At 52.1% G+C, this 21,596-nt stretch overlaps 1 protein-coding gene and 1 long non-coding RNA gene across 9 annotated transcripts in view; one reads left to right on the top strand and one right to left on the bottom strand.

The window, feature by feature from the left end:
* Acsl6 (acyl-CoA synthetase long chain family member 6) overlaps positions 1-14,565 on the bottom strand; it is a 58,649-nt gene extending 44,084 nt beyond the window's left edge. The window contains exon 1 of one of the 8 annotated variants that reach the window (XM_076578389.1): positions 14,436-14,565. Coding sequence is in view for 5 of the 8 variants with exons in the window: in XM_006984857.4 (XP_006984919.1) it covers positions 14,007-14,055 (49 nt within the window). In the remaining 3 variants the exon portion in view is untranslated. Of the gene's footprint in view, positions 1-2,574; positions 2,897-4,027; positions 4,216-14,006; positions 14,187-14,435 lie in introns of those variants that run through there. The other 7 variants (XM_006984857.4, XM_006984858.4, XM_076578390.1 and 4 more) reach the window with 7 other exon arrangements.
* A 17-nt stretch (positions 14,566-14,582) lies between these two features.
* Positions 14,583-18,448, top strand: LOC121831791 (uncharacterized). Its single transcript, XR_006075370.2, has 2 exons — positions 14,583-14,967; positions 16,777-18,448. It is a non-coding gene; the product is annotated as an uncharacterized LOC121831791 (long non-coding RNA).
* The last annotated feature ends 3,148 nt before the right edge of the window (positions 18,449-21,596 follow it).

The raw sequence follows: 21,596 nt of genomic DNA, 5'->3' as shown, positions 1-21,596 counted from the left end.
TGCTTGGGAGTTGCTCATAGACAGACCCCAGACTGTAGCACAAGCCAGGCATCCGGGCCAGAGGACGTGATGCTGGCATCATCACAGAGAGCACACAATGTGGAACGTCCAGGCCACCCATCCATCCTCCCACCCCTGTATCCCACAGCTTCCACATGGCCTCTGTTCTCACCAGCTCGGAGCTGCCTGAGGGAGTGTTGTACAGTAGAGTCTAGGCTGCCATCAGACAGCAGAAGGCAGAGGAGGTGCCTGACTCAGCTCTGACGAGGCGGAGCAGGCTGCTGGCAGGAAGTGACACAGTTGTGGAGGCTGAAGAGAAAAGGGTGTCCCAGGCAGAGGGAAGCTGACACTCAAAGGCGGAGAGTGCCTGGAACGCACGGGAACTGAGCATTCTATCCGGGTAATACAGACTTTGAGCCCCTGAAGTCCTGTCCGAAGGTCACTATCACAAGCCTGTGAGGGTAGTCTCTGAGCTTCAGGAAAAGGAGGACTTTTCTAAACTGCCTGGATTCCTGATTCCTAGAAAAACCTGTCCTCTCCACCACACTGTCTGGTCCTCACAGCAGCCCCTACGCTCACTGTAAGGATGCGGAACACAGACTCTTTCAGTGAGTCGGGGACACAGTACGCATCCCCTTGTCTTATGTGGCCACCCCACCCCTGCCAGCACAGACCCATTCCCACAATTCTGTCCTTTACAGGAATGTTGAACAGACAGAAAAACTAGCTCTTGCCTGGTAAGAAGGATCCAGGTTCAGGTCCCGGGAGGTGGTGGGGACATGAAGAGCCATTAGAGTCTAGCATGGGATCAGTCACGTGCTCATCGTCTTACACACACACACACACACACACACACACACACACACACACACACACACACACACACACACAGTGAGTCTCCTCCCACCTGGAGCAATGAAGGACAGCCCACAGCTCCTCAGGTGGCTGTCCACCTAAGCAGCCATCTACAGTGGCTACAGCTCCTTTGGTCCCAAGTTCAGCCTGCACCCCTCCTTGGCAACCAGGGTGTTCCATTTTTTCCAGCTTTACCTCCTGAGCCAGAGGCGCTTGCTTCTGCTCTGAGATTCCCTTCGGAACTGGGAGACACTGCAGGGCAGGGCTGTGAGTCCAGGTCCTCTGAGGACACTGCCTTCGGAGCCAGTGTGCACCACCGAGCCCTTGGCATGTGGGAGGGGAGAGCAGAGACTGGTTCTGGGAGTCTGGTCTCTGGTTATTTTACACGACCTTGGCCTTCTCTGACCTCCTCTTACCTGGGGTGGTCCCTGAGGTCCAAGCCCAGCTGCCTCTTTCCATGCCCCAGGAGGCTTTATTGGTTGTGGCAGCCGTGGCGGGTGGGGGTTTACAGACAATACCCCCGGGGACCATTGGTGCTGCTGTTGCCAAGCGAGCTGCTGTGGGTGTTTATAACTATTCACCTGGCAGGAGGACCCAGCCCTCAGCAGAAACTAACTTCCTCCCAAGCTTTTCCCTCCAGCACGGACCCATTAGGAATACCAAGTGGTGGCCCAGGCTGGAGACCCTGAGACGTCCCCCAACAAGCCCACCCTGGAGGGTGGGTGGCACAAGCCCATGCCCCTTGTGATCAAGGAGGGGGGAGGACAGAACCAAGGGAGCCACGATGGGCTATCCATCAACCCCAAGGTGCTAAAGTAGGAAGGTAGCAAGGTATCAAGCACAAACCCTGTAGAAATGGCCCTGGGAGAGGGCGAGTCGGCTTCGAGAGACTCCTCTGCTGTTGCAGCCTCCCACCCCAGCACTCCAGGTCTTCCTAGGCTACCTCTATGCTTGAGTGTGGAACCACTGCCCCTATAAAGCTCCCAAACCTCACCATTCCCCCACCCCAGAGCCCCAGGCCAACCACTACCTAGTGCAGCCCAGATGCTCAGGCTAGCCTCTTCATTCATCTCTTTTCTCTAACCTGTGTTTACGCTTGCACCAAAGTTAATTTCCTGTTACACAGATGAGACTCTCTCGTGCCACCGCTCAAAAACCTCATCTGGTTCCCTACTGCCTTAGGACCCGAAGTCCAAACTCAGCAAGCTGGCCCCGAGGATGTCCACTAGCCTCTGAGTCTTCTTTTGGACTTCCCTAGAATCACTGCTACTCTCAGCATCAGCAGAGCCTGGTCCAGTGGGGTCCTGGACCTTTGCAAACCGAGACGGCCTTCGGTAATAGACAGCAACCGGAACCAAGCCATGAAATCACCAAAGAACCACCTCACCTGCACTGTAGAGCTCAAATCACAACCTCACTAGACCCCAGGGTGCAGCACTCTAGTAAACAAGTTAGGGAAAGAGCCAGAAGGTGGATTTCAGTGCTGGTCTGACCAGACTCAAATCCTGACTTAGACTCTTGATGCCTGTGTGGCCATGGGCAAGTCACCAAACCCCTCAGGGCCTCTTCCCAAATAAAATCGTGGGCAGGGAGCAGATGCCAGCCACATGATAAAGGAGGCACTTGTGGAGAGCAGTTAGCTCAATCGGTTACTTCATGTCTTTTCCAGCCAAAAGGGCTCAAGGACAACTCGCAAAAGATGATGCATTCACATCCTACCTTTCCAGCAGGCTCCGGACACTGAGGAGGTGGTTGAGCTGGTCCTGCTAGAACCAGCCTCCCTTTCTAGGGCTTATGGAGCCCAGGGAAAGAGGTTACCACATCTTGATCAAAGTACAAAAGTTGCGAAGGCCCTGCCCCTGGGGACAGCTGATGGCAACAGCCGCCTGCCCTGAGAAGCTGGGTGGTAGTAGGCATTAACTGTGGGAACAGTGGCTCCCCGGTGGCTGTGGGAGCAAGTCCTGCAGGGACCAAGGCACAGAGCAGCTCTGTGAGGAGTTGTTGGCCCCTCAAGGCCTCCACTGCCCCCCCCTTCATCTGCACATGGGGCGGTACTAGCTCAGGCCAGCTCAAAGCCAAGCAACTCTGCCTTAACCCTCACTCTGCCAGCCTGCCAGGGCCTCAACTCAAGCCCTTCTGCCTTTCCTGACCCCACATTGTTTTTAGTCTGGGAGGGAAGTTGGCCATGAGTTTTCAGAGGACAAGGTCTCTTTACACACAAACACAGACAGACTGACAGACAGACAGACAGACAGACACACACACACACACACACACACACACACACACACACACACACACTCCTGAGACATTGATTGGAGGCCAGAGAACTTGGTCTTAGCATCCCCCAATCTGCTGGATTTCACTTCTTCTTTAGTGGATCCTCTACTTCTTTTTTTTAATTAAATTTGCTCAGTGTGTGTGTGTGTGTGTGTGTGTGTGTGTGTGTGTGTGTGTGTTTACAAGAGTACCACAGCATGGGTGGTCAGAGAACAGCTTGCAGGAGTCAATTCTCTCCTTCCACCACATGGGTTCCTAGGATCAAACTCAGTCCATCAGGCTTGGCAGCAAGTGTCCTTATCCGCTGAACCATCCCGCCATCCCTCCTCTACTTTCCCTGGACAGCTTGAGACATGTCTTTCAGAAGGACAGACACCTCCTATAGTGATTCTCAGGGAAGCTTAAGGGGCAGGAAATCCAGTGGCCACAACCAGGGCTCTGGTGGGTGGAAAGTGCCGCCTGCCAAGGGGCAAGGAGCTGAGGGAGAGTTGCCAGGGTAAGAAAAACTCCTGCCTCACTGTCACATCTGAGTAACCCCAACCTGCAGGGCTGTGCAGCAGCCCCCGCTGGGCCTAGCAACTGTCTCCTTGGCACAGGGGTTCAAGCTCAAGTCTGCACGACAGAGGGGCTTCTACTCCATTTTCCTCTTGGGTTTTAATTAGATTCACGGAGCCACAGATGACTGAGACACAGGCCTTCCCAACTCCGGCATTGCCAGGAGAGGCCCCTTGTGTATCCCTTGTGAGATAGGGTTGCTGTGTTACCAAGTGACTCCCCGCCTGATCTCTCTGGGGAGCCCAATTATAGCTCTCTCTTAAGGGTGATGGAAGTGCCTTACATGAAAGGCCCAACTGAGGTTTACAGAGCCACTTCCCTGGCTACCCGGACTCACCGTGACCACGTCTCCATCGCCTGCCTTCACCAACCTTCACGCCCATCCTCAAGCCAGCATCTCTCAAAATTTTCACTCACCCCAAACTCCTGCCAGAGACCATGGCCACACACTTGTGAGGATCAGACCAGGGAGCCAGGCTCAGACTGCACTTCTAGAGACTCAGAAATAGAAGCAGCCTTGAGACCAGAGTAGCAAAGAGAAACACAGTGTCTTTTTAGGGGCACCTAGATAAGCCTGGGCCTCACCATAAGTCAGGCACAGCAAAATCACAGACCAGAGAGATAGAAAGAATGGCAGCCGCCCCTCTGGCGATATCTACAGGGTAGAATGGTCAGGAATGATGGCTGTGATGGGCTAAGGGTTTGTGGATGACTGAAGCTCCATTGTTCCTCCTTCCACGCTGTACTCTGGGACAGCAGGCAGAACTCCAGGGATACTGGTGAGGGCCATGGTCTCCACACAGGCAGAGGGACGCTCCTGGCCAGGTCTCATTGTACAGGAAGGCAAGTCCTAGGTGGCATCATGATCCTTTCCCTTCCAGATAAGTCCACGGTAGGATTGCTAATGCCTTGGCCTTAGGGCCAGGGATCCGTTTCATTGCTAGCCTGGACTGGGGGACACCCCATAAATGCTGCAAGTTCAAGCTCAGTGAAGGACAGACACATCTGCTCTCCTGGCAGAAACACATGCTCAAGAGTCCAACTGCAGATGGTCAAGGCCGAGATGGGACAGCTTCCTCTAGCTAGGACCGTGCTCCTCGAGGTAGAAAAGGGTCCTGGCAAGACACACTTGGGGTTCCTAAGGTGGGAGGGAGAAGCTGAAGGGCAGCTTGCTTGTCTGCTTGTCATTTAAGGACGCCATTGTTCTCTTGGGGACACCCGCTCAGAGAGAAATGCCGGAGACACGTCCTCCCTTACAGAATAAGAGCAAGGGTGGGTTGCAGTGTGGGACGTAGAGGACAGCTAGGCTAGGACCGAGTGACACAACGGGATGGTACGTCACAGGAAGAGCCTGTAAGGTGTTGGCACCCGACAAGATCCCTTAGTGTGGGGAAGGAATCGCAAGCCTGGCTGTACCAAGGACCAGGACACGAAGCTGGTGGCTGGCGAGAGGCTCTTTACCACAGAAGGTAAGAGAATACGCCTGGCACTGTATGCCATGCCTTCCGAGGCACAGCCTGTAGGTCACCTGACTACTATCTAGTATCCTGAGGCCTAGGGATACAAAAGTGTCCCAGGCAAGCTGTGTCTCTCTGTCTTGGCTGAGAGTGCCACTGCTGTAGCCTGGAACCCACCTGGCTTCTTTACCCACACTTCCACATACGTACGAGTGCGCGTGTGCGCGCGCGCACACACACACACACACACACACACACACCTTACACATGAAGCAATGACTCAATCTTCCCCTGGGTTCAAGGTACATTTTCTGACAAAGATAAATTGCTAGCTATCATTTCTGGCCGCTGCAGGAAGAAGTAAAAGGGAATTTTCTCCACTGCAGCAGAAGGCTGCTTGCTGATCAATGGAAGTCTGCTACCTTCTGCATCCTCAGGGCTGGCTAGCCCTGCCTCCGCCCCTGGCCCCTTAGCAGCGAAGGCCCACAGGGTTAACTTGGTGCTCAAGCTCCGGGTCGTTGGCCGAGCCAGGGACTGGGAACTCAGGCCTCCTTTTCAAGGGCAGGATGAATGGGGGAATATGCAAATGGCCGCCCTGCCTCCCAGGCTGCCGGGGAGGGCCTGCCCGCTGGCTGCCAGGCCTGCCTGCCTCACTCCACTCTGGGCCTGTCACATGAAAGGGTTTGCACTCCTGCTGCCGGCTCCTGCGGCCAGGTCAGGCTGGGGCTGTTCTCACCAGAAAACAAAAATCTCTTTCAGACCGGGGCAAAGCGAGGCCCCAGCCGGCCCAGGGAATGCTGTTGGAGGCTGTTCATGCTGACCTACTGAGGGTACCCATCCCTGAATCCTGACTTCCCATCCAAAGAAAAGAGCCCGACGTCTTTGCAAAGGGCACTAGAAACTTCTGTGGCCCCTGAGGAAAGCACAAGGGTGAGGGGTCAGGGCCACAACACAAGGATCATCCCTTCTGAAGGCGTTGATTTTTGTCCTTTTCGAAAGCAGCGATGGCTGAGATGGAAATAACAAAGGTTGTTTTGTTTCGTTGGTTTTTTGTTTTTGTTTTGTTTTTTGCTTTTGTTTTGTTTTCCTTTTCTTTTTTATAAGGAGACCTGGATAGCTCTCGTGGCATTCATGATGGATGCCAAGGGAGGGACAGAGGAGAGCAGGGCTCTCAACAACAAGAACTTGCAGTGCGGAGGAGAAGACCTTTAAGGACGGAGGCCATGCGCATCCTCCAGCTGGTGCCCATGTTGCTTCTCACGAGGCAGGGTAGAAAGGCAGGGAAATTTGGGTGGACACGAGGAGAGGCTCAGGGCCCCCGACTCTGGAATACAGTCAGAGCCTTGTGCTGGGAAACAACACAGGCAAGGTTTCCAGCACAACCAACAACCGCTTACGGCTTTTTGCCTTTCCCAGCTGTAAACCTGTAATTTTCTAGAACTCTCACCAGAAACTCCATTTGCATAGAAAGGACATGTACCAATGCCCTTGTGCACCTCCAGTGACGCCCGGTTTCATGTGATCAGAGTATAACGTCATCCAAGACATCTCAGACGCATCTCACTTATCCAAAGGGGGTGAAGGTTTCTGAACAGCCTGCTGCGTTATAACTCGAGAGCGATGGCATGTGTAGATAATGCGGACAGTGCACCATGACTCTTCTCTGAAAAGCTGGAGCTCATGTTTTCGGCTGTGTCCCACTTTCTGGGAGCCTCGCTTTCTCTTAACCTCGCGGTTTATGCCTGTATTAAAGTATCTTTATTAAGTCTCAACGGTGCGCCATTGACTGGCTGGTCCTGGAATTCTTTTCTGTGCTGAAGCCAGGAATCCTGGTTTGGTCCGAGTAGGGGTCCTTAAAAGGTCTGGAGGAACTCCTCAGGTTGATGAGGGTGACAGTGGGTCACCGTCTCTCTGACCCCTCACCTCTAACACCCCAGGGTCACCAAGACCTGTCCATCGTCCACAGAGTAAATCTTGAATCCCACAAGCATCCATGTGAGGCTCAGAATCCTGCTCTCAGGAACCAGTGATGCAACAGGCAGGCATCCTTTAGCCTGAGAGGACTTAACAGTTTGTTCTGGAATCACACAAGAGGTGAGAGACCTGCAAGGACCTCCTACAATCCAAGGCATATGACCTTGCTGGCTTTGCAGCCTTAAGAAAAGGCCCAGCCTTGGTAGGTGATGGGCTACCTGCCACCAACCGCCTGCCTCCTACTTTAGGTTGTGGTCACACAGCATATTTATGAAACCAAGATGCCAAATGCGTCTCCATGAAGGTTCAGAGAACCCTCCAGGAAGGAGAATCGAGAGGCAGAGGGAAAGGAAGAGAGAGGGCACTGTGGGCCCAGAAAATGGGAACTTCACAAGTCACACCTATCCTGCTGCCTGGGCTACAGCAGGGATGCCAAGAACGCATCTACCCAAATCCCCAACTAGTCTACTGGCCAAGGAAAGGACTGTTGTCCCCAGACATGGCCAGGCCTAGAAGATGGCAGAGTGGCAGTCGAGTAGGGGTGAGTTGAAGGTGTACCCCAGAAAACCACATCCTATCAGCTGGGAGGTACAGTCGCCACCACCACCACTGTCTGCTAAGCAGAGTGCTAGAGTCTAGGTGCCTTCACGTGGCCCCAGCTCTGGAAACAGAACAGAGGGGCAGCTACTTCTGAAGCCAAGGCAGCCTGGACGGTTCCTACCTGACACCCCCATCTCCACGTTGGTAAGTATCTTCCTTCCATTGGCCTGAGAACATGCTGCCCAGCCTGTAGCCGCTTCCCCATCTGATCTCACAGGCTGGCCCACATCCTACCTTGCTACTCTCTCTGTGTCTCGGCTCTGACCATCCTGCCATATAGCCTCTGGCTGACCTTGCTGTCCAGGTTCTGCCTGACCTAAATGCCGATCAGCCTTTCTGCTCATGCCTCCAAGTTCACAATGGTCTGCCACTAGAGCTAGGGCAGGAATAGGTTGGCAGGTAGATCTCTCATGAGGGTCAAAGTCCCAACAGTCCAATGTTAGAGGGAGAAATAGGGCTGATAATAGGCCCAGTCCCGCTTCTTCCTTCCAGATCCATCGGCATCAGTGGGACAGGGCTCTGGGAGTGAGTTAATTCGGTTTGTCTCAGAGCTATCCATTTAACCAGGGTTGCCTTCTTTCTCCCCTCCCCCAGTGGCCACCAATCACTGGGTTGATTCCTGGCTCCAACTTGTACCAATCTGGATTTGCTTATCCCAGGGTCTGGAAACTGAGCTTTTGATTGTTATTGCTCCAAAACCTTAAGAGGCAGCCAGCTTGGAATGCAGGCCGGACTGGACAGGACCCAAGCCAGAAGCTAGGCACTCCCAACCTTCCACAGATGCCCTCTAGCTGAATGCCTAGTCCAGGGTGGGGAGATGAAGGGCATTTCTGGGAAGAGCAGGTGGCTAGGAAGGACTAGTCAGAATGAAATGATGTGGGATCTGAGATTATTGATTAAACCTCGGAATAGATAGGGGAGTTCAGTTCAGAATTTCTGTCCCAACGTGTGTTTCCTGTTCTCACTTCTGTTTGTCACAGACCCTGAGTCTCCCATGAGTCTGGAGAATATTTGGCTATGACCACACCTGATGGGTGAGTGAGTGACAGGAAGCCATCCCCAGGCAACCTAAGACAACATCCAGGCCCAAAGCAGCTTCTTCCCACAGTACTCCTTCCTCTACAAATTCTGAGGTCCAGCGAATAGTGAATGAGAAGTATGGCCCAGTATTCAAGGTAAGGGGCTGAGATGGTCACACCAGGCTAAAGGCAGGGACCTTGACTGGGGCTCCTTCTCACTTGTGCTGGACAATGTACTCAGAGATGCCTGTCAGAGGGAGACCAGACCTTGGAGTTCCAAGGAAGCAAGAGCCCCCAGAGAAATCTCCCTTCTACAAAACCATCCATCCTACAGCTGTGGGCCATCCTCTCATCATTCCTTCCTTCCATCCATCCATCCATCCATCCATCCATCCATCCATCCATCCATCCATCCACCCATCCATCCATCCATCCATCTACCCACCCACCCATCCATACACCCATTCATCCATTCACCCACCCACCCATCCATCCATCCATCCACCTGCCCATCCATCCACCCATCCATCCCTCTACCCACCCACCCATACATACACCCATCCATCCATCCACCTGCCCATCCATCCACCCATCCATCCATCTACCCACCCACCCATCCATACACCCATTCATCCATTCACCCACCTACCCACCCATCCATCCATCCATCCATCCACCTGCCCATCCATCCACCCATCCATCCCTCTACCCACCCACCCATACATACACCCATCCATCCATCCATTCATCCATCCATCCATCCATCCATCCATCCATCCATCCATCTACCCACCCACCCATCCATACACCCATTCATCCATTCACCCACCCACCCATCCATCCATCCACCTGCCCATCCATCCATCCATTCATCCATCCACTCACTCATCCATCCATCCACCTACCCATCCATCCATCCACCCACCCACAATCCATCCATCCATACATCCATACATCCATCTATCCATTATTCCTCTCTCCCTTCTGGAGCCCCTGAACATCCCAGTCTTGACTATGTCGATGATCAAGCAGAATTTGCCCCTGCAAGGTTAGGCCATCAACTGGCGATTCCTCTCAGCTATTCTGGGCAGAGCAGTCAGCACTCCTTCCAGTTTGTCTGTTGTTTTTGAGAGACAATCTCATGAACCCCAGGCTGACTTGGCGCTTGCTATGTAGTCAAAGCTATCCTTGAACTCCTGACGCTCTTGCACCTGCATCCCGGGTGCTGATGTTACAGGCCACCACACTCAGCTTTTGCTTCAGACACTGCCGTTGCCAGTCTTTCCTCCTCAGGTCCCTCTTGCCTAGAGTGCCTTTTCTTTTTCTACTTCACTTTCACTTGTTGGAATCCTGGCTCTCCTCCGGGCTGCAAGTCCGAGAATATGTTCTGACCCTCAGCTTCTGCAAGTTGCTTCCCACTGAAATTTCTCTGGGTCTCAGCGCTTCATGGGGTAAGTGGCGATAACAGCAAGACAGCATTGTGGGGAGACTGGGGGAAGCTTGCAGAATCATAGAAACGTGGTGACTGACATACAGTGTGTGCAAGGTGAAACAGAAATGCAGACTATACGTTTACAACCCCTCTCCAAATCAACGAATGTCTGAGTGCCTACCGTGTGTCTGGTGGTAGATAAACAGCGCGCCTTCTACTATAGAAAAGTTTTGTTCCTTTTTGCAAACAAGACAATCCCCCTCCCTACTACCTCATGTATGGAACAGCCCTGAGGTCTATCACAGCTGTAGCCGAGCCAGGTTCAACTTCAGGAAGGTCAACCTAGAGCCCTTAGAACCACAAACCCCAGCAAATCAGCGAAGAGCGGGATGGCAGGTGATGCTGCCCCCTGGTGTCAGTGAGCTCCTGCTCTCTCACGCGCTGCCTTACCATTCCCATGCAGGGTGCGGAGCAGCTAAAAGATCAGAATCTTCCCACAAGGCAAAGGATTGAGTGCACATTCAAACTTGCTTCCTTTGGGAACCATGCCCCAAATGCCTAATTTTCCCATCGTACCACCACCAATCCCAATTCTTAGCTGCCTTTTGGGGCTTCCTTCAATTGCCCCAGGCCTTAAGCCTGTCATTTCCTAGTGGACCCTGGGGCTAAGGGTGGGCTCTGATGGGGCTCTGAGCCAGGCTGTGCATGTTTGCACCTGTTTGGCCAGATACCCGTCACTTCAGCCTCCTGTTGCCATGGCTCACTCCAGTAGGACCAGGTCTATATCCCCAGAGCAGGGATCAGGACTGGAGGCTCATCCCTGCCTTGTTATGGAGCCCAGACCCAACTCAGGCCAACCTGGGCTACGTCTGTTCTCATAACATAACAGTCCTTCACAACACTCCTGGCCTCCAGTCTTTTCCTCTTGACTCAACCTGGCCATGGTGTTTAAACAGAGGGCTCTTCTATGTCCCCTGATAAAATCCTCTTCTCTAAGACCCCATCCAACAACCCTGAAGGACTCAATCCCATCATGGTTCTCTCTGCATGCCTTTCACAGCTCTGACTTCCTTTATTTGACATTTGGACTACCTCTCTTTGACAAATGCCCTGTGTCCTGCAGAAGCCCACATAGATGGGTCAGGTCTGAGGTTAAGCAGGTTGGGCCTTATATAAGAGTATAGGGCTACATCAGCCTAAAGGAAGGGGTGCCCTTCTAGAAATGTGTCCATCAGGAGTGGCACCTCTTTTCCAGTCTGCACACAGGTATCATAGAGGTAGGCAGGCGTCTCAATAAACTCATCCCATTGTCCTCTGAGTACTTGGGTACATGGAGGGCACATTTCTTACCAGACTGAGCACCTGTCTCATGCTGGACCTATATCATTGTCTCTTTGTTTACATCTCAACATTCAGGTTAGGTCTGGAATGGTCAAGTGCTGTGCAACCCAGAACGCATGGCTGACCCTCTTCCAGGTTGCTCTCTCCCCCAACTTTCCCTGACAGCCCTTGAGGTCAACTTTTGCCAGATCAAGCTTTGTTTCCTTTGGGATCCAATAAGTAGCAAAAAGCACGTAAAGAGTGACGTTGACTCAGGAGTACTCTCCTGTTTGATTGAGTGGCAGGAACTTGGTAGCTACACTGGGATCCTGGATTACAAAGCAGAATTCATCCTCAGGGGTGTGTGTGTATGTGTTAACATGCATTTCTCAGACCCTTCCATCCCCAGAGAAAGCCCGAGATCTAGTTCCAAGGAGGACAGACACACGATCTATAAAGCCCCCACAATGTGTCTGGGGTATAGTATCCAAGAAAAACTGCACATCAGACTCAGCCTTCTAGCAAACAGAGCAGCTTTGCCTGTGTGGAAGCCGCTGCCACCTATCACAGCAAAAGCTCCACTTGGCTCTCCGAGGCCCTTGTAGAGCCCCTCAGTGAGGAGGCGTGACAGAAGGCCAGCCTGTTTCGGGGACAGTTGCATGCCAGCTATAGACAAGAAGCCCTCATGGTTAGGAGTGTCTTTCATGGACTAGTAATGACCCCTATCACAAGTGTGGCCCTGTAGCCTCCGACACCTTCCCCAAAGCACAGAAGACCAAAGACCAAAACTCTGAATACATGCTGGGTGGGGTTCTTCCTGGAATAGGACAAAGAGGACCGAGTACTGGGGTGTGTGTGTGCTCATAGGCTGTTCATCATGGAGGCAATAAATAGTGTCTGCTACCACCACCACCACCACCACCACCACCACCACCACCACCACCACCACCACACCACCACCACCACCACCACCACCACCACCACCACCACCACCACCATCACCACCACCACCACCACCACCACCACACCACCACCACCACCACTACCACCACCCCACCACCACCACCCCACCACCACCACCACCACCATCACCACCACCACCCCTACCACCCCCCACCACCACCCCACCATCCCACCACCCCACCACCACCAACCCCCACCAGTTATTTTGATTATACATGACCCCAGCTCTAGCCCGTCCTTGCCTGTTGGACACACAGCAAGACCAGCGTGGCCCTGAGCAGCCTGTCACTAGACACTAGCAGACAGAAGGAGCTTAGGGAGCCGAGGGGATTAGAGAGGCCTTACTCTCCCCAGCTCAGGGAAAATGTCCCTGTGGCCTAACTTAGGACAATTGTGGGGGTGGGGGAAAATAATTACCTGGTCCATCATTCCCCCAGGTTCAGGCCTGATATCATCAAGCACTTGGCATGGGCTGATCAGCTAAAACTTCAGCTCAAACTCCAGTCTTCCAGGTATTATCCATATGGCATTGGGTAAGTCAGTCTTTGAATCTCAACAATAAAAGAAGTACCACCAACCTACTAGGTTTTGCTATGAATATTAAAAAACAAAGCACATGCCTCATGAAGCGATCAACCTCGGCCCTTTCTTTAGCTCAGAAACAACTTTGGCACCACTCTGGTGGACTGTCTGAATACCAAATAAGAAATACTAGCATGCATAGAGCATTTGCCCTGGGCTAGGCAGGTGTAACCAAGTTAAAGGCCAAGCATTTTCACATAAATTACCAGGCTTATTCTGCACAGGGTTGGGGCCAGGGTTGGGACAGAGACCCTTTAGAGGTACTAGCTGGAGACTGGGAGAGGGGAGAGGCCAGTACAGGGAAGTAGTATTGAAGGGGTGGGCCTGTGGAGAGAGTCCAGGTGTGGGTGTAGGGATTTGGGGAGAGTGCTAAGCAGGGATCCATCAGGGGTCCTAGAGCCTCCTCAGAGGGTGCAGGGATGAAAGCTGACTCCTGTAAGGAATAGGGGAAGCCAGGACACAGCCCCGGGCAGAGCTTAGGGACAAGTAACCAGCCAGTCTTGTCCTCTGGCTAAAGGGCAGCAGGGATCGGCAGTGAGAAGGCTCCGGCTAGATTCGGGAAGCCCCGGTCAGTTCTGGGCTTCAGCCACCGCAGAATCTGGGGGCAACAACAGGGATCAATGGGTTTTGATCTCTGGAGATGGACACGGACATGGAGTCTGCCCTTCCCTTGGCTTGGGGCCTAATCTGATCACCGGTCCTCACCACAAGGGGAGAGGGGCTTGAGGACTGAAGGGAGGTTGTGGGGAGGGTCTCCGTGAGCAAGGCCCTTCCTCTGAGCTGACACAGCTGCTTCCCCAACGCAGCCTGGGGCCACCGCCAGAATTGGGGGGCGGCTCGGGGACCTTGAAGGGACTGCTCAGCAGCCGCAGCGGAGGGCTCCGCAAGGTGGGGATGTCACACCCGCATCCTGGGCCAAGATACTACAGCTTCCGCGGAGACGGAGGTCGGGATCGGACCCGGACTTACCGGCAAACAGCCATAGGGAGCCCCCCGACACCAGGAAGAAGGTCAGCATGTCGGCGAGTGGGCCTAGTCCGCCCCGCACTGCTTCCCGGGCCCACAGCCCCGCAGCCCCAGAGCCGCCGCTGCCGCCGCTGCCGCCGCCGCCGGGTATTTTTAGCCCCCGCCTCCCCGCGCCGCTGCGGAGACCCGGCGGGAGGGGGAGGGCGCGGCGCGCGCTCCTCACGGAACCCGACTCCCAGCCCCGCAGCAGCGCGGCCGGGACTCCTGGGCGAAGAGACAGCTGCGTCCGTCCGAACCGCCGAGCCCGGCTGGGGGAGGGGCCGGGCCGCCCGCCCCGCAACGTTCCGGGCGAAACGGGCTGGGGGTTGGGGGGACTCACGGGCGCACTGCCGCTGCCACTCACCCCTCGAACCACCCACGAACGACCCTTACCTCCGCACGATCCGCCGCCAGGGCTTTATGGCTAGGCAGGCTCAAGTGGCAGCGGGGTCCCTTACTTCTGTCCCAGGAAGTGCACATGCTGATGGACCAGTTCCCGGCTGACTCGGACGCCCCCTGGGACATGGTTTTGTAGACACTCGGAGTCACATCTGCAAGCCCGAGAGAGGAGGGAGCGACGGGGGGCTATCTAGGTGAGGCTAAATTGGATAATGCCCAGACTTAATGAGAATGCGCAAGGTCAGGTTGGAGGCCACACAAGGTCACAGGAAGACTCACCAGCTGCCATGTAGTCAGTCACCAGTCCCTAGGCATGTCACCTGAAGCCGCAGGCAGCCACATGGAATCACAGATGCCTCCTGAGGACACAGGCAGTGATGGTTATGTGTGTGGTACATGAGAGCTCAAATTGCTTAGCTGTATCCTAAATGGCTATACAGCCACCAAGTTGCTGATGGCGTTGGAATCCCTCTGTCTGGGAACAAAAGGAGGAAGCCTGGTTCTGCGATTTTCCAAAACAATAAAGGTAGGTATTCTGATGGGGAGGCTCCATCAACATCTTCAGGTAGATTTCATGAAGTTCCCCCTCCAAACTCCTGCGGTTCTTCAAGCCTTCAGAACCCACTAGGCCTCCAGCACCGAGGACAGCGCTCAGGCAGTCCAGCCCTCTACACACATGGCTGGGCTCTAGTTGAGACTAGGACCAGGACCAGGAGGAAGAGGATGAGAAACCAGACAACAGAGACCAGGAAGCAAGGGGTGGGTAGGTGAGATCAGTTGCTCTCTGTGCACTTGAACTCACAGCTGGGCTGCAACTGTGTGTGTGTGTGTGTGTGTGTGTGTGTGTGTGTGTGTGTGTGTGTGTGTGTGTGTGTTGGGGGGAGGGGGTCATCTGTCATCTTTAGTTTTGGCATGTGTGTCCAGGACTATCTGTGTGAGCCTTAGAGATGTACAGTCTACAGATACATCTACAGTAAGTCTCTACAATAGACCATTCTATCCCATTACAGGAACCGGGTCCCAGGAGGGCTGCTCTTGCTTGATGTCAGACTCTTCCTGGCAAGGGTTTTGCTGAAATTCAAAACTTGGCATGCACCTCCATGAGAGGATTGCAGAGGCGATGTGGCAGGATTTTTCCCAATAGGTGACACAGCAGTCAGAAATCCCTCTGTGTTCCCACCAGCGACAAACTATTGGAAAGCCTGCTCAGGAGGAGATCCAGGCAGGGGAACTTCTAGGTTGGGCAGAAGGAATGGATCTTTTCAAGTCATACTGGCCTAGGGAGTTGACCAGAAAATGTCCCCATAGGCTAAGGGAATAAATGATTAGGTCTGAACAGAGCAGGGGTCCTAGGAGCCTAGCCACAGCCTCCGGGACTCAGTCTCCTGCAGCACCAAGATGCAGGAGCATTTAGGCCCTTGGGTGGCTTCTGGCAGCCTCTTCTCCAGAGTGATGTCATGGGACACATTTAGCCTGGCCTCCTGCAGAATGTCGCATTCAGTTTCTCTTCCTACAGATGCCTCTGCTTCTTGTGAGTATTACAGTTCAAAAGCCTATGCTGGAGCTGAGCTGATTACAGCTTAATTGAGTGGGACTCTGTTTCCCCTCAGGCAATTGGCTCCTCCTGAGGGACATAGATGGGAAGGCTCAGAGCTGTCTGTGGGATCATGGCCAGGTCTCTCTTCATGCTAGGCCTGTCCCCTCTACTGGGCACGACTTGTTCCCTTCCGTGCTGCGTTACCAAGGACCCCCTCCTACAGATCTCCATCATGAACCAGGCGGCTGTGACTCTGAGACCTCTAGAGTTCATGGGTCCAGCAACCACAAAACACGGCAAGAGAAAAGCCGGTACAGGGGGCTTTTGCATCAAGTCGTACGGTAGCTGTAGCCTTCCATTCATTCATGTATTCATTCACTCTTTAAAGCTGCTGTGCGTTCTGTGCCATCTCCTGGTAGGAGTTAGGGTGTAGGCAGGCGAGTCCGGAGTGGCAGGAACAGCAGTGTAGCACGGTAAGCCTGGAAACAGAAGGATGGTTCTAACCTAACCCTGGGGAGGTCTAGAGGGAGGAGCATTCGTACTGGACCTTCAACCTTAGTGTAAATGCTAAGATAGGAGGGGTCCCCTGAAAAGGCTCAGATGCTGAAGGCTTGATCCCTAGGTGGTGCTGCTCCTGAGAGATAGTAAGTGTGCTAACTCCATCAGGGGAATAATCTCTTAATAGCTGAGTGGCCTATGGGGGAAGTGAGACCCGGATGAAGGAAGTAGGCGTCGAAGGCATGTCTTTGAAGGGTGTGTCTTATCCCTCATTCCTTCCTCTCCTTCCTCTCTTTCTAGCTGCCACAGAAGAGCAGCTCTGCTTCCTCTCCACCACAAAGCTCTTCCTCTCTGCAGGCCTGGAGGCAGCCAAGCAACAGTGGACTGAGACCTGTGAGGCCATGATTCAGATAAAACTTGAAGTTGATATTTCTCAGGCCTTTTGTCAGGGTGGCAGAACCTTGACTAACATACCAGCCATCGAAGTCGAGAAAAGGATACTAGTTACAGCAATGGCTCTGATTCTGTCATGGTGTTGATACCTGGGGGGGTGGTGACCTCTGCCCCTTTCTGACTCCATCGATGCAAGCAGACACTGGCCTAGAGGCTTCTGGTACCAAGTAACAACTTGTTGCCCTTCCATCATCACAGACTCTCTGTCTACACCAGCCTCTGCCTACTCCTTGTCTGGTCTGCCAATGGCCATGAGAAACAGCCTAAGATGGCTGGCTTCAGATGACCCTGCGTGTAGAATGTCTGAGCCATAGCCCTTTGGTATTTGTAAATCGGAACCATGTTTTCAGCTCTGGGCATGGAACCCAGGGATTCACATGTGCTAGGCCAAATGTTCTATTACTACGAAACACCCACAGTCGTTCCTATCCGTTTTGAACGTACTTTGATAATTGCCTACATGGTCTGTACCTCTTTCTGAGGGTACCCAGAAAACTCACTTTCCAAACCTTCCTTGAGTCTAGGAATGGGTAAGTGAAATAGGCTGTGCCAATGAGCTGTGTCTTCATGAGTCTCTGATCCAAGAGTCGGGAACGAGTGGGAGAAAATCCTGCCCATGCCATCCATCTTGCTGGCATCAGAAAAGTGGCAGAAGCAATGGATGGTGGGTGACTGTGGGAGCTGTTCTTGGAAATTTAAGACTTTTTTCGACCTCCCATAAATGCTATGAGTTATGTAACAATTTTTAGGATGCTCTTTTTTATGCTAAAAAGAGTCTATATGGATGTGGTGGTGGTGTGTACAGCCAAGAACTCAGATTGTCTCCCTTGCCGACCCATTGCTCAAGGTCTTTTCAGCCCTTGAAAGCCTGTGGCTATGGAGCTAAGCATACAGCGGGACACATACCTTGTCCCTCATGTCCTGCCTATACTGTGGACGTGGAGGCTCTGGCTGGTAAGGCTTGATGAAACAGGGTCTCACTATGTAGCCTTGACTGGCTTGAAACTCACTGTGCCGAGCAGGCTGCTCTCAAACTCACAGAGACTCACCTGCCTCTGCCTCCCCAGTGCTGATAGTGCAAATGTGTGCACTGCCATGCTTGGCTCTGGGCTAAACCCTTGAAACTCAGCAAAGAATGCACTCAGAAGAAATAACGCCCTCAGAAGAGCCACCCCATCTACCGCAAAGACGGTGCAGACAAAAAGCAACAGCTAGGAAAATGTCACGTCCAGCTCCTCACCTCCAGTGAATAGCGGTGGGTTTCCTCTCAATTAATGAAGTTGCTCAGGGAAGGCTGGAGAGGTGAGTCAGTGCTTAGGAGCACACACTGCTCTTGCAGGAGACCTGAGTTCAGTTCCCAGCACCCATGTCAGACAGCTCACAGCTGCCTGTAACTCCTGCTCCAGGGACCCTGACACTCTCTTCCGGCTTCTGCAGGCATTGTATTCACACATACAATCTTCCACCACCCCACCCCACCCCTAAAATCTAAAGTAAAAGTAAATTAAAAAAATTAGAACTTGTCTAATGTAGACGTTTTTGGAAATGCGGAGAAGTATGCCTTAGGATTACCTGTGGGCTGGTGAGATGGATCAGCAGTTAAAAATGCTTGCTGCCGAACCTGATGACTTTAGTTTAAGGCCCTGGACTCACATGGGTGGATGGACTCCCACAAGTTGCCCTCCGACCTCCATATGTGCACCATGGCACAAGATACCCCCTCCCCCATACACACATAAATAAGTAAATGTAATTTTTTTTTTTTAATAAAAAACCCACCATTTTCCTTGGGGGAAAAGGAGTCATAGTAGAATCAGCTTGAGGAGCTCTCTGCTTTAGGGAACTGCCATTGCTAGCATCACACGAGAATTAAGCCATTTACTTGGAAAGGGTTCTTTTAGTTGGAAACTCTTGGATGAGCTTACCAGACAAACACAACTGAAGAGACTGTTTTCCTTTAAAAAGCCAATTAAATGACTGAGGAGTTCATGAGAATTTTTTCAGAGTCACAGGAAGACAAATCAAAGCCTGGTTAGGCCTCAAACTTGTGTCTACCACCCCAGGGATGAGAGGTGGTCTAAATGCTGGCTCCCATAGGATCCCAAGAAGGCTACTCTACATGTGTCTCTGGCTGTGCAATGTTGGAGTCTGTTGCAAAACCAACTCCAGTGTAAAGACATGGAAAAGGAAGTAACAGAAAATATAGACGAATGTCGTATTGGCTAGGGATGGGGAAGGTCTTTCTATGAAGAAACCACAAAGGAAAAGGTTGGTAGATTTGAAGTTCTGAAACATGCAAATCTCAAAGGTCTGTATGCTAAAACCACCATTAAAAAGTCTAAAAGATGAATAGACTGTAAAAAAAATCTTTATGCCACTTGGCAATAAAGGATTTGATATGTCACCCAAACCAATAAAAAAGAGATAGAAACAGAGAGACACACAGAGACAGAGATAGATGGAGACAGAGACAGACACACACAGAGATAGACAGACAGAAACAGACAGACAGACACACACACACATGCTGGAGGCAGGGGAGCTGCAGATTTAGATGGACACTTCAAGGAAGAAGAAATGGTGCTCTCTTTTGCCATGTTTGGGACTTCCTGACTGTCCATGGAGGGGAGACAGGAGGCAGCTGTCAGGGTAGCCTTGTCTCCTCCCTCCAGGAAATAAAGCATAGAACTCTCTTCCCTTCAACCCTCGTGGCCACATCTCTGATCCTGAAGCCCCACTGAAGGAGGATACTAGTCACAAACCTAACTCACTCTATTTTGTCCTTTTATGGTTCAATTTCTGCCTCCTTCACCTCTCCCTCCTGAGTCCCTCTTTCCTTTATCTGACTTGGATTCTGGGGATGACAAGGCTGGTTGGTGGACATGTCTATGACAAGGGATGGAAGTCATCCTTCAACAACAGCAAGGTTAGGACAGAGGACCCAGCCAATGGCAGCAGTTATCTATGATGGCTTGGCCCTGCCCTGGAGCGGGAGCAGACATCTTCAGTGACGACAGTGACACCAACTTCAGACCACCTCAAAGAACCAGAACTGAGATAATGGCCTTTCCAGGATCGCATAATTATGCATACAACTTGACCTTAACCCACTCATCCTCTATTTAAACTTAGGCTCACACGAGTCCCCCGGAGACAAAACTTGAGTCACTGAATCCCTTTATCTGTCATTCTTCCCAACACAGCCACTTGGATTAGACTTCCTTTCTCTATCCTTCACCGTTACTAATCTCTCTCTCTCTCTCTCTCTCTCTCTCTCTCTCAAACTATTTTTTGTGTGTGTGTGTGTGTGTGTGTGTGTGTGTGTGTGTGTGTGTGTGTGGCACAAAATGTTCTAGGTTGGCCTCAAACTTGGTATGTAGCTGAGGATGACCTTGAATTTTGGATCCTCCTGTCTCTACTTTCCAGTGCTGGGATGACAGTCATCCACCACCACACCCAGTCTGCGGCACTACGAGGAGACCCAGGGCTTCCTGTTTGATGGATGAGCGCTCTGCCATTTGAACTATATACCCTGGGTTGTAGCCATCTCTTTAATTGCTGTGTTGGGATGGGGAGCTAAGCTTAGTCCGTTGGGATTCCCAGAACTGAAACTTTTTGTGTAAAACTCCAGCCACACTATCACTTTTTCCATCTACTCAAAACGCAGGTTATTTTCCTCAGTAGCCAGTGAGGCATCAACCTCACCCCAAGTCAGGCCGGATGATTTTCAGCAATAAATCAGAGATTGTAAGATAACATGGGTGTCTGAGGATTTGACATCCTAAAGGTCTTTTGGCAGACTGTGCCACAAAGTTCTTACCTATGGATGACTGTCAATGGTTTTACTTAGGAGTTAACATAAAGCAAGAAAAATTAAGATTCTATGTGCATAACATATCATTGCCACCACCACCTCTGACCCTGTGGACTCTGGGAATTTGCCCAAGACCCCGTTTTGGTGTGTGGTTAAAGGACGACAGTGAACTTTGGTTGGAGACAGGACTGAAGATGGCCATAAGGACCGTAAGAGGTGGTGCATCCCCTGGAACCGGAAGGATGCACCCCATTCTCAGAGCTCTTGAGGAACTGAGAGAAAACAGGTGCACTCGGTTTCCTGGCTGCTGGCCAGGGGAGGAAGAGGAAGGAGCCCAGAACAGTCTGTCCAAGAGGGAGGAAAAATATCAGAATGCCTGGGCTGGAAAGCTGCCCAGGGGTTAAACTCTCTCTCTCTCCTCCTAAAGTGAGGAATAGAGAAATTTTTATGGGGAAAAGGAGAAAGCAAGAGCTAATTCTTTGCCAAAAGGCACGTGGACTTCAAGAGCCACTCTGTGTTTTAGTAGCAAGCATAAACAGAACCTCAGCCAGCTCATCTCTGAAGCTATTTTAGTGTCTTTGTGGTTTGGGGAGGGGGCAATCCCCAGAAAAGATGAAAGAGAAGGTTCCCCGTATCTGTAGAAACACCAGGACCAACCACAAGTGCTCAGCTCTGATACAACAGGAGGGAATCCATCCGAAATACTAGCGCATTCTTCATGTCAGCCCCACACAAAATAATTTCCAAAAAAGGCAACAAAAATCACAATCTACATTGTGAAACCTCCCAAACAGGAAAGTGGGGATGGAACACTAACCAGATGGGGTAAACCTCCAGTAGAAGTATGTGGTTA

Source organism: Peromyscus maniculatus, chromosome 8 (genome assembly GCF_049852395.1).
Source record: "Peromyscus maniculatus bairdii isolate BWxNUB_F1_BW_parent chromosome 8, HU_Pman_BW_mat_3.1, whole genome shotgun sequence".
NCBI classification, from domain to species: domain Eukaryota; kingdom Metazoa; phylum Chordata; class Mammalia; order Rodentia; family Cricetidae; genus Peromyscus; species Peromyscus maniculatus.
Note: the sequence above shows the minus strand (reverse complement) of the source record. Positions and strands in the feature narration are given on the sequence as shown.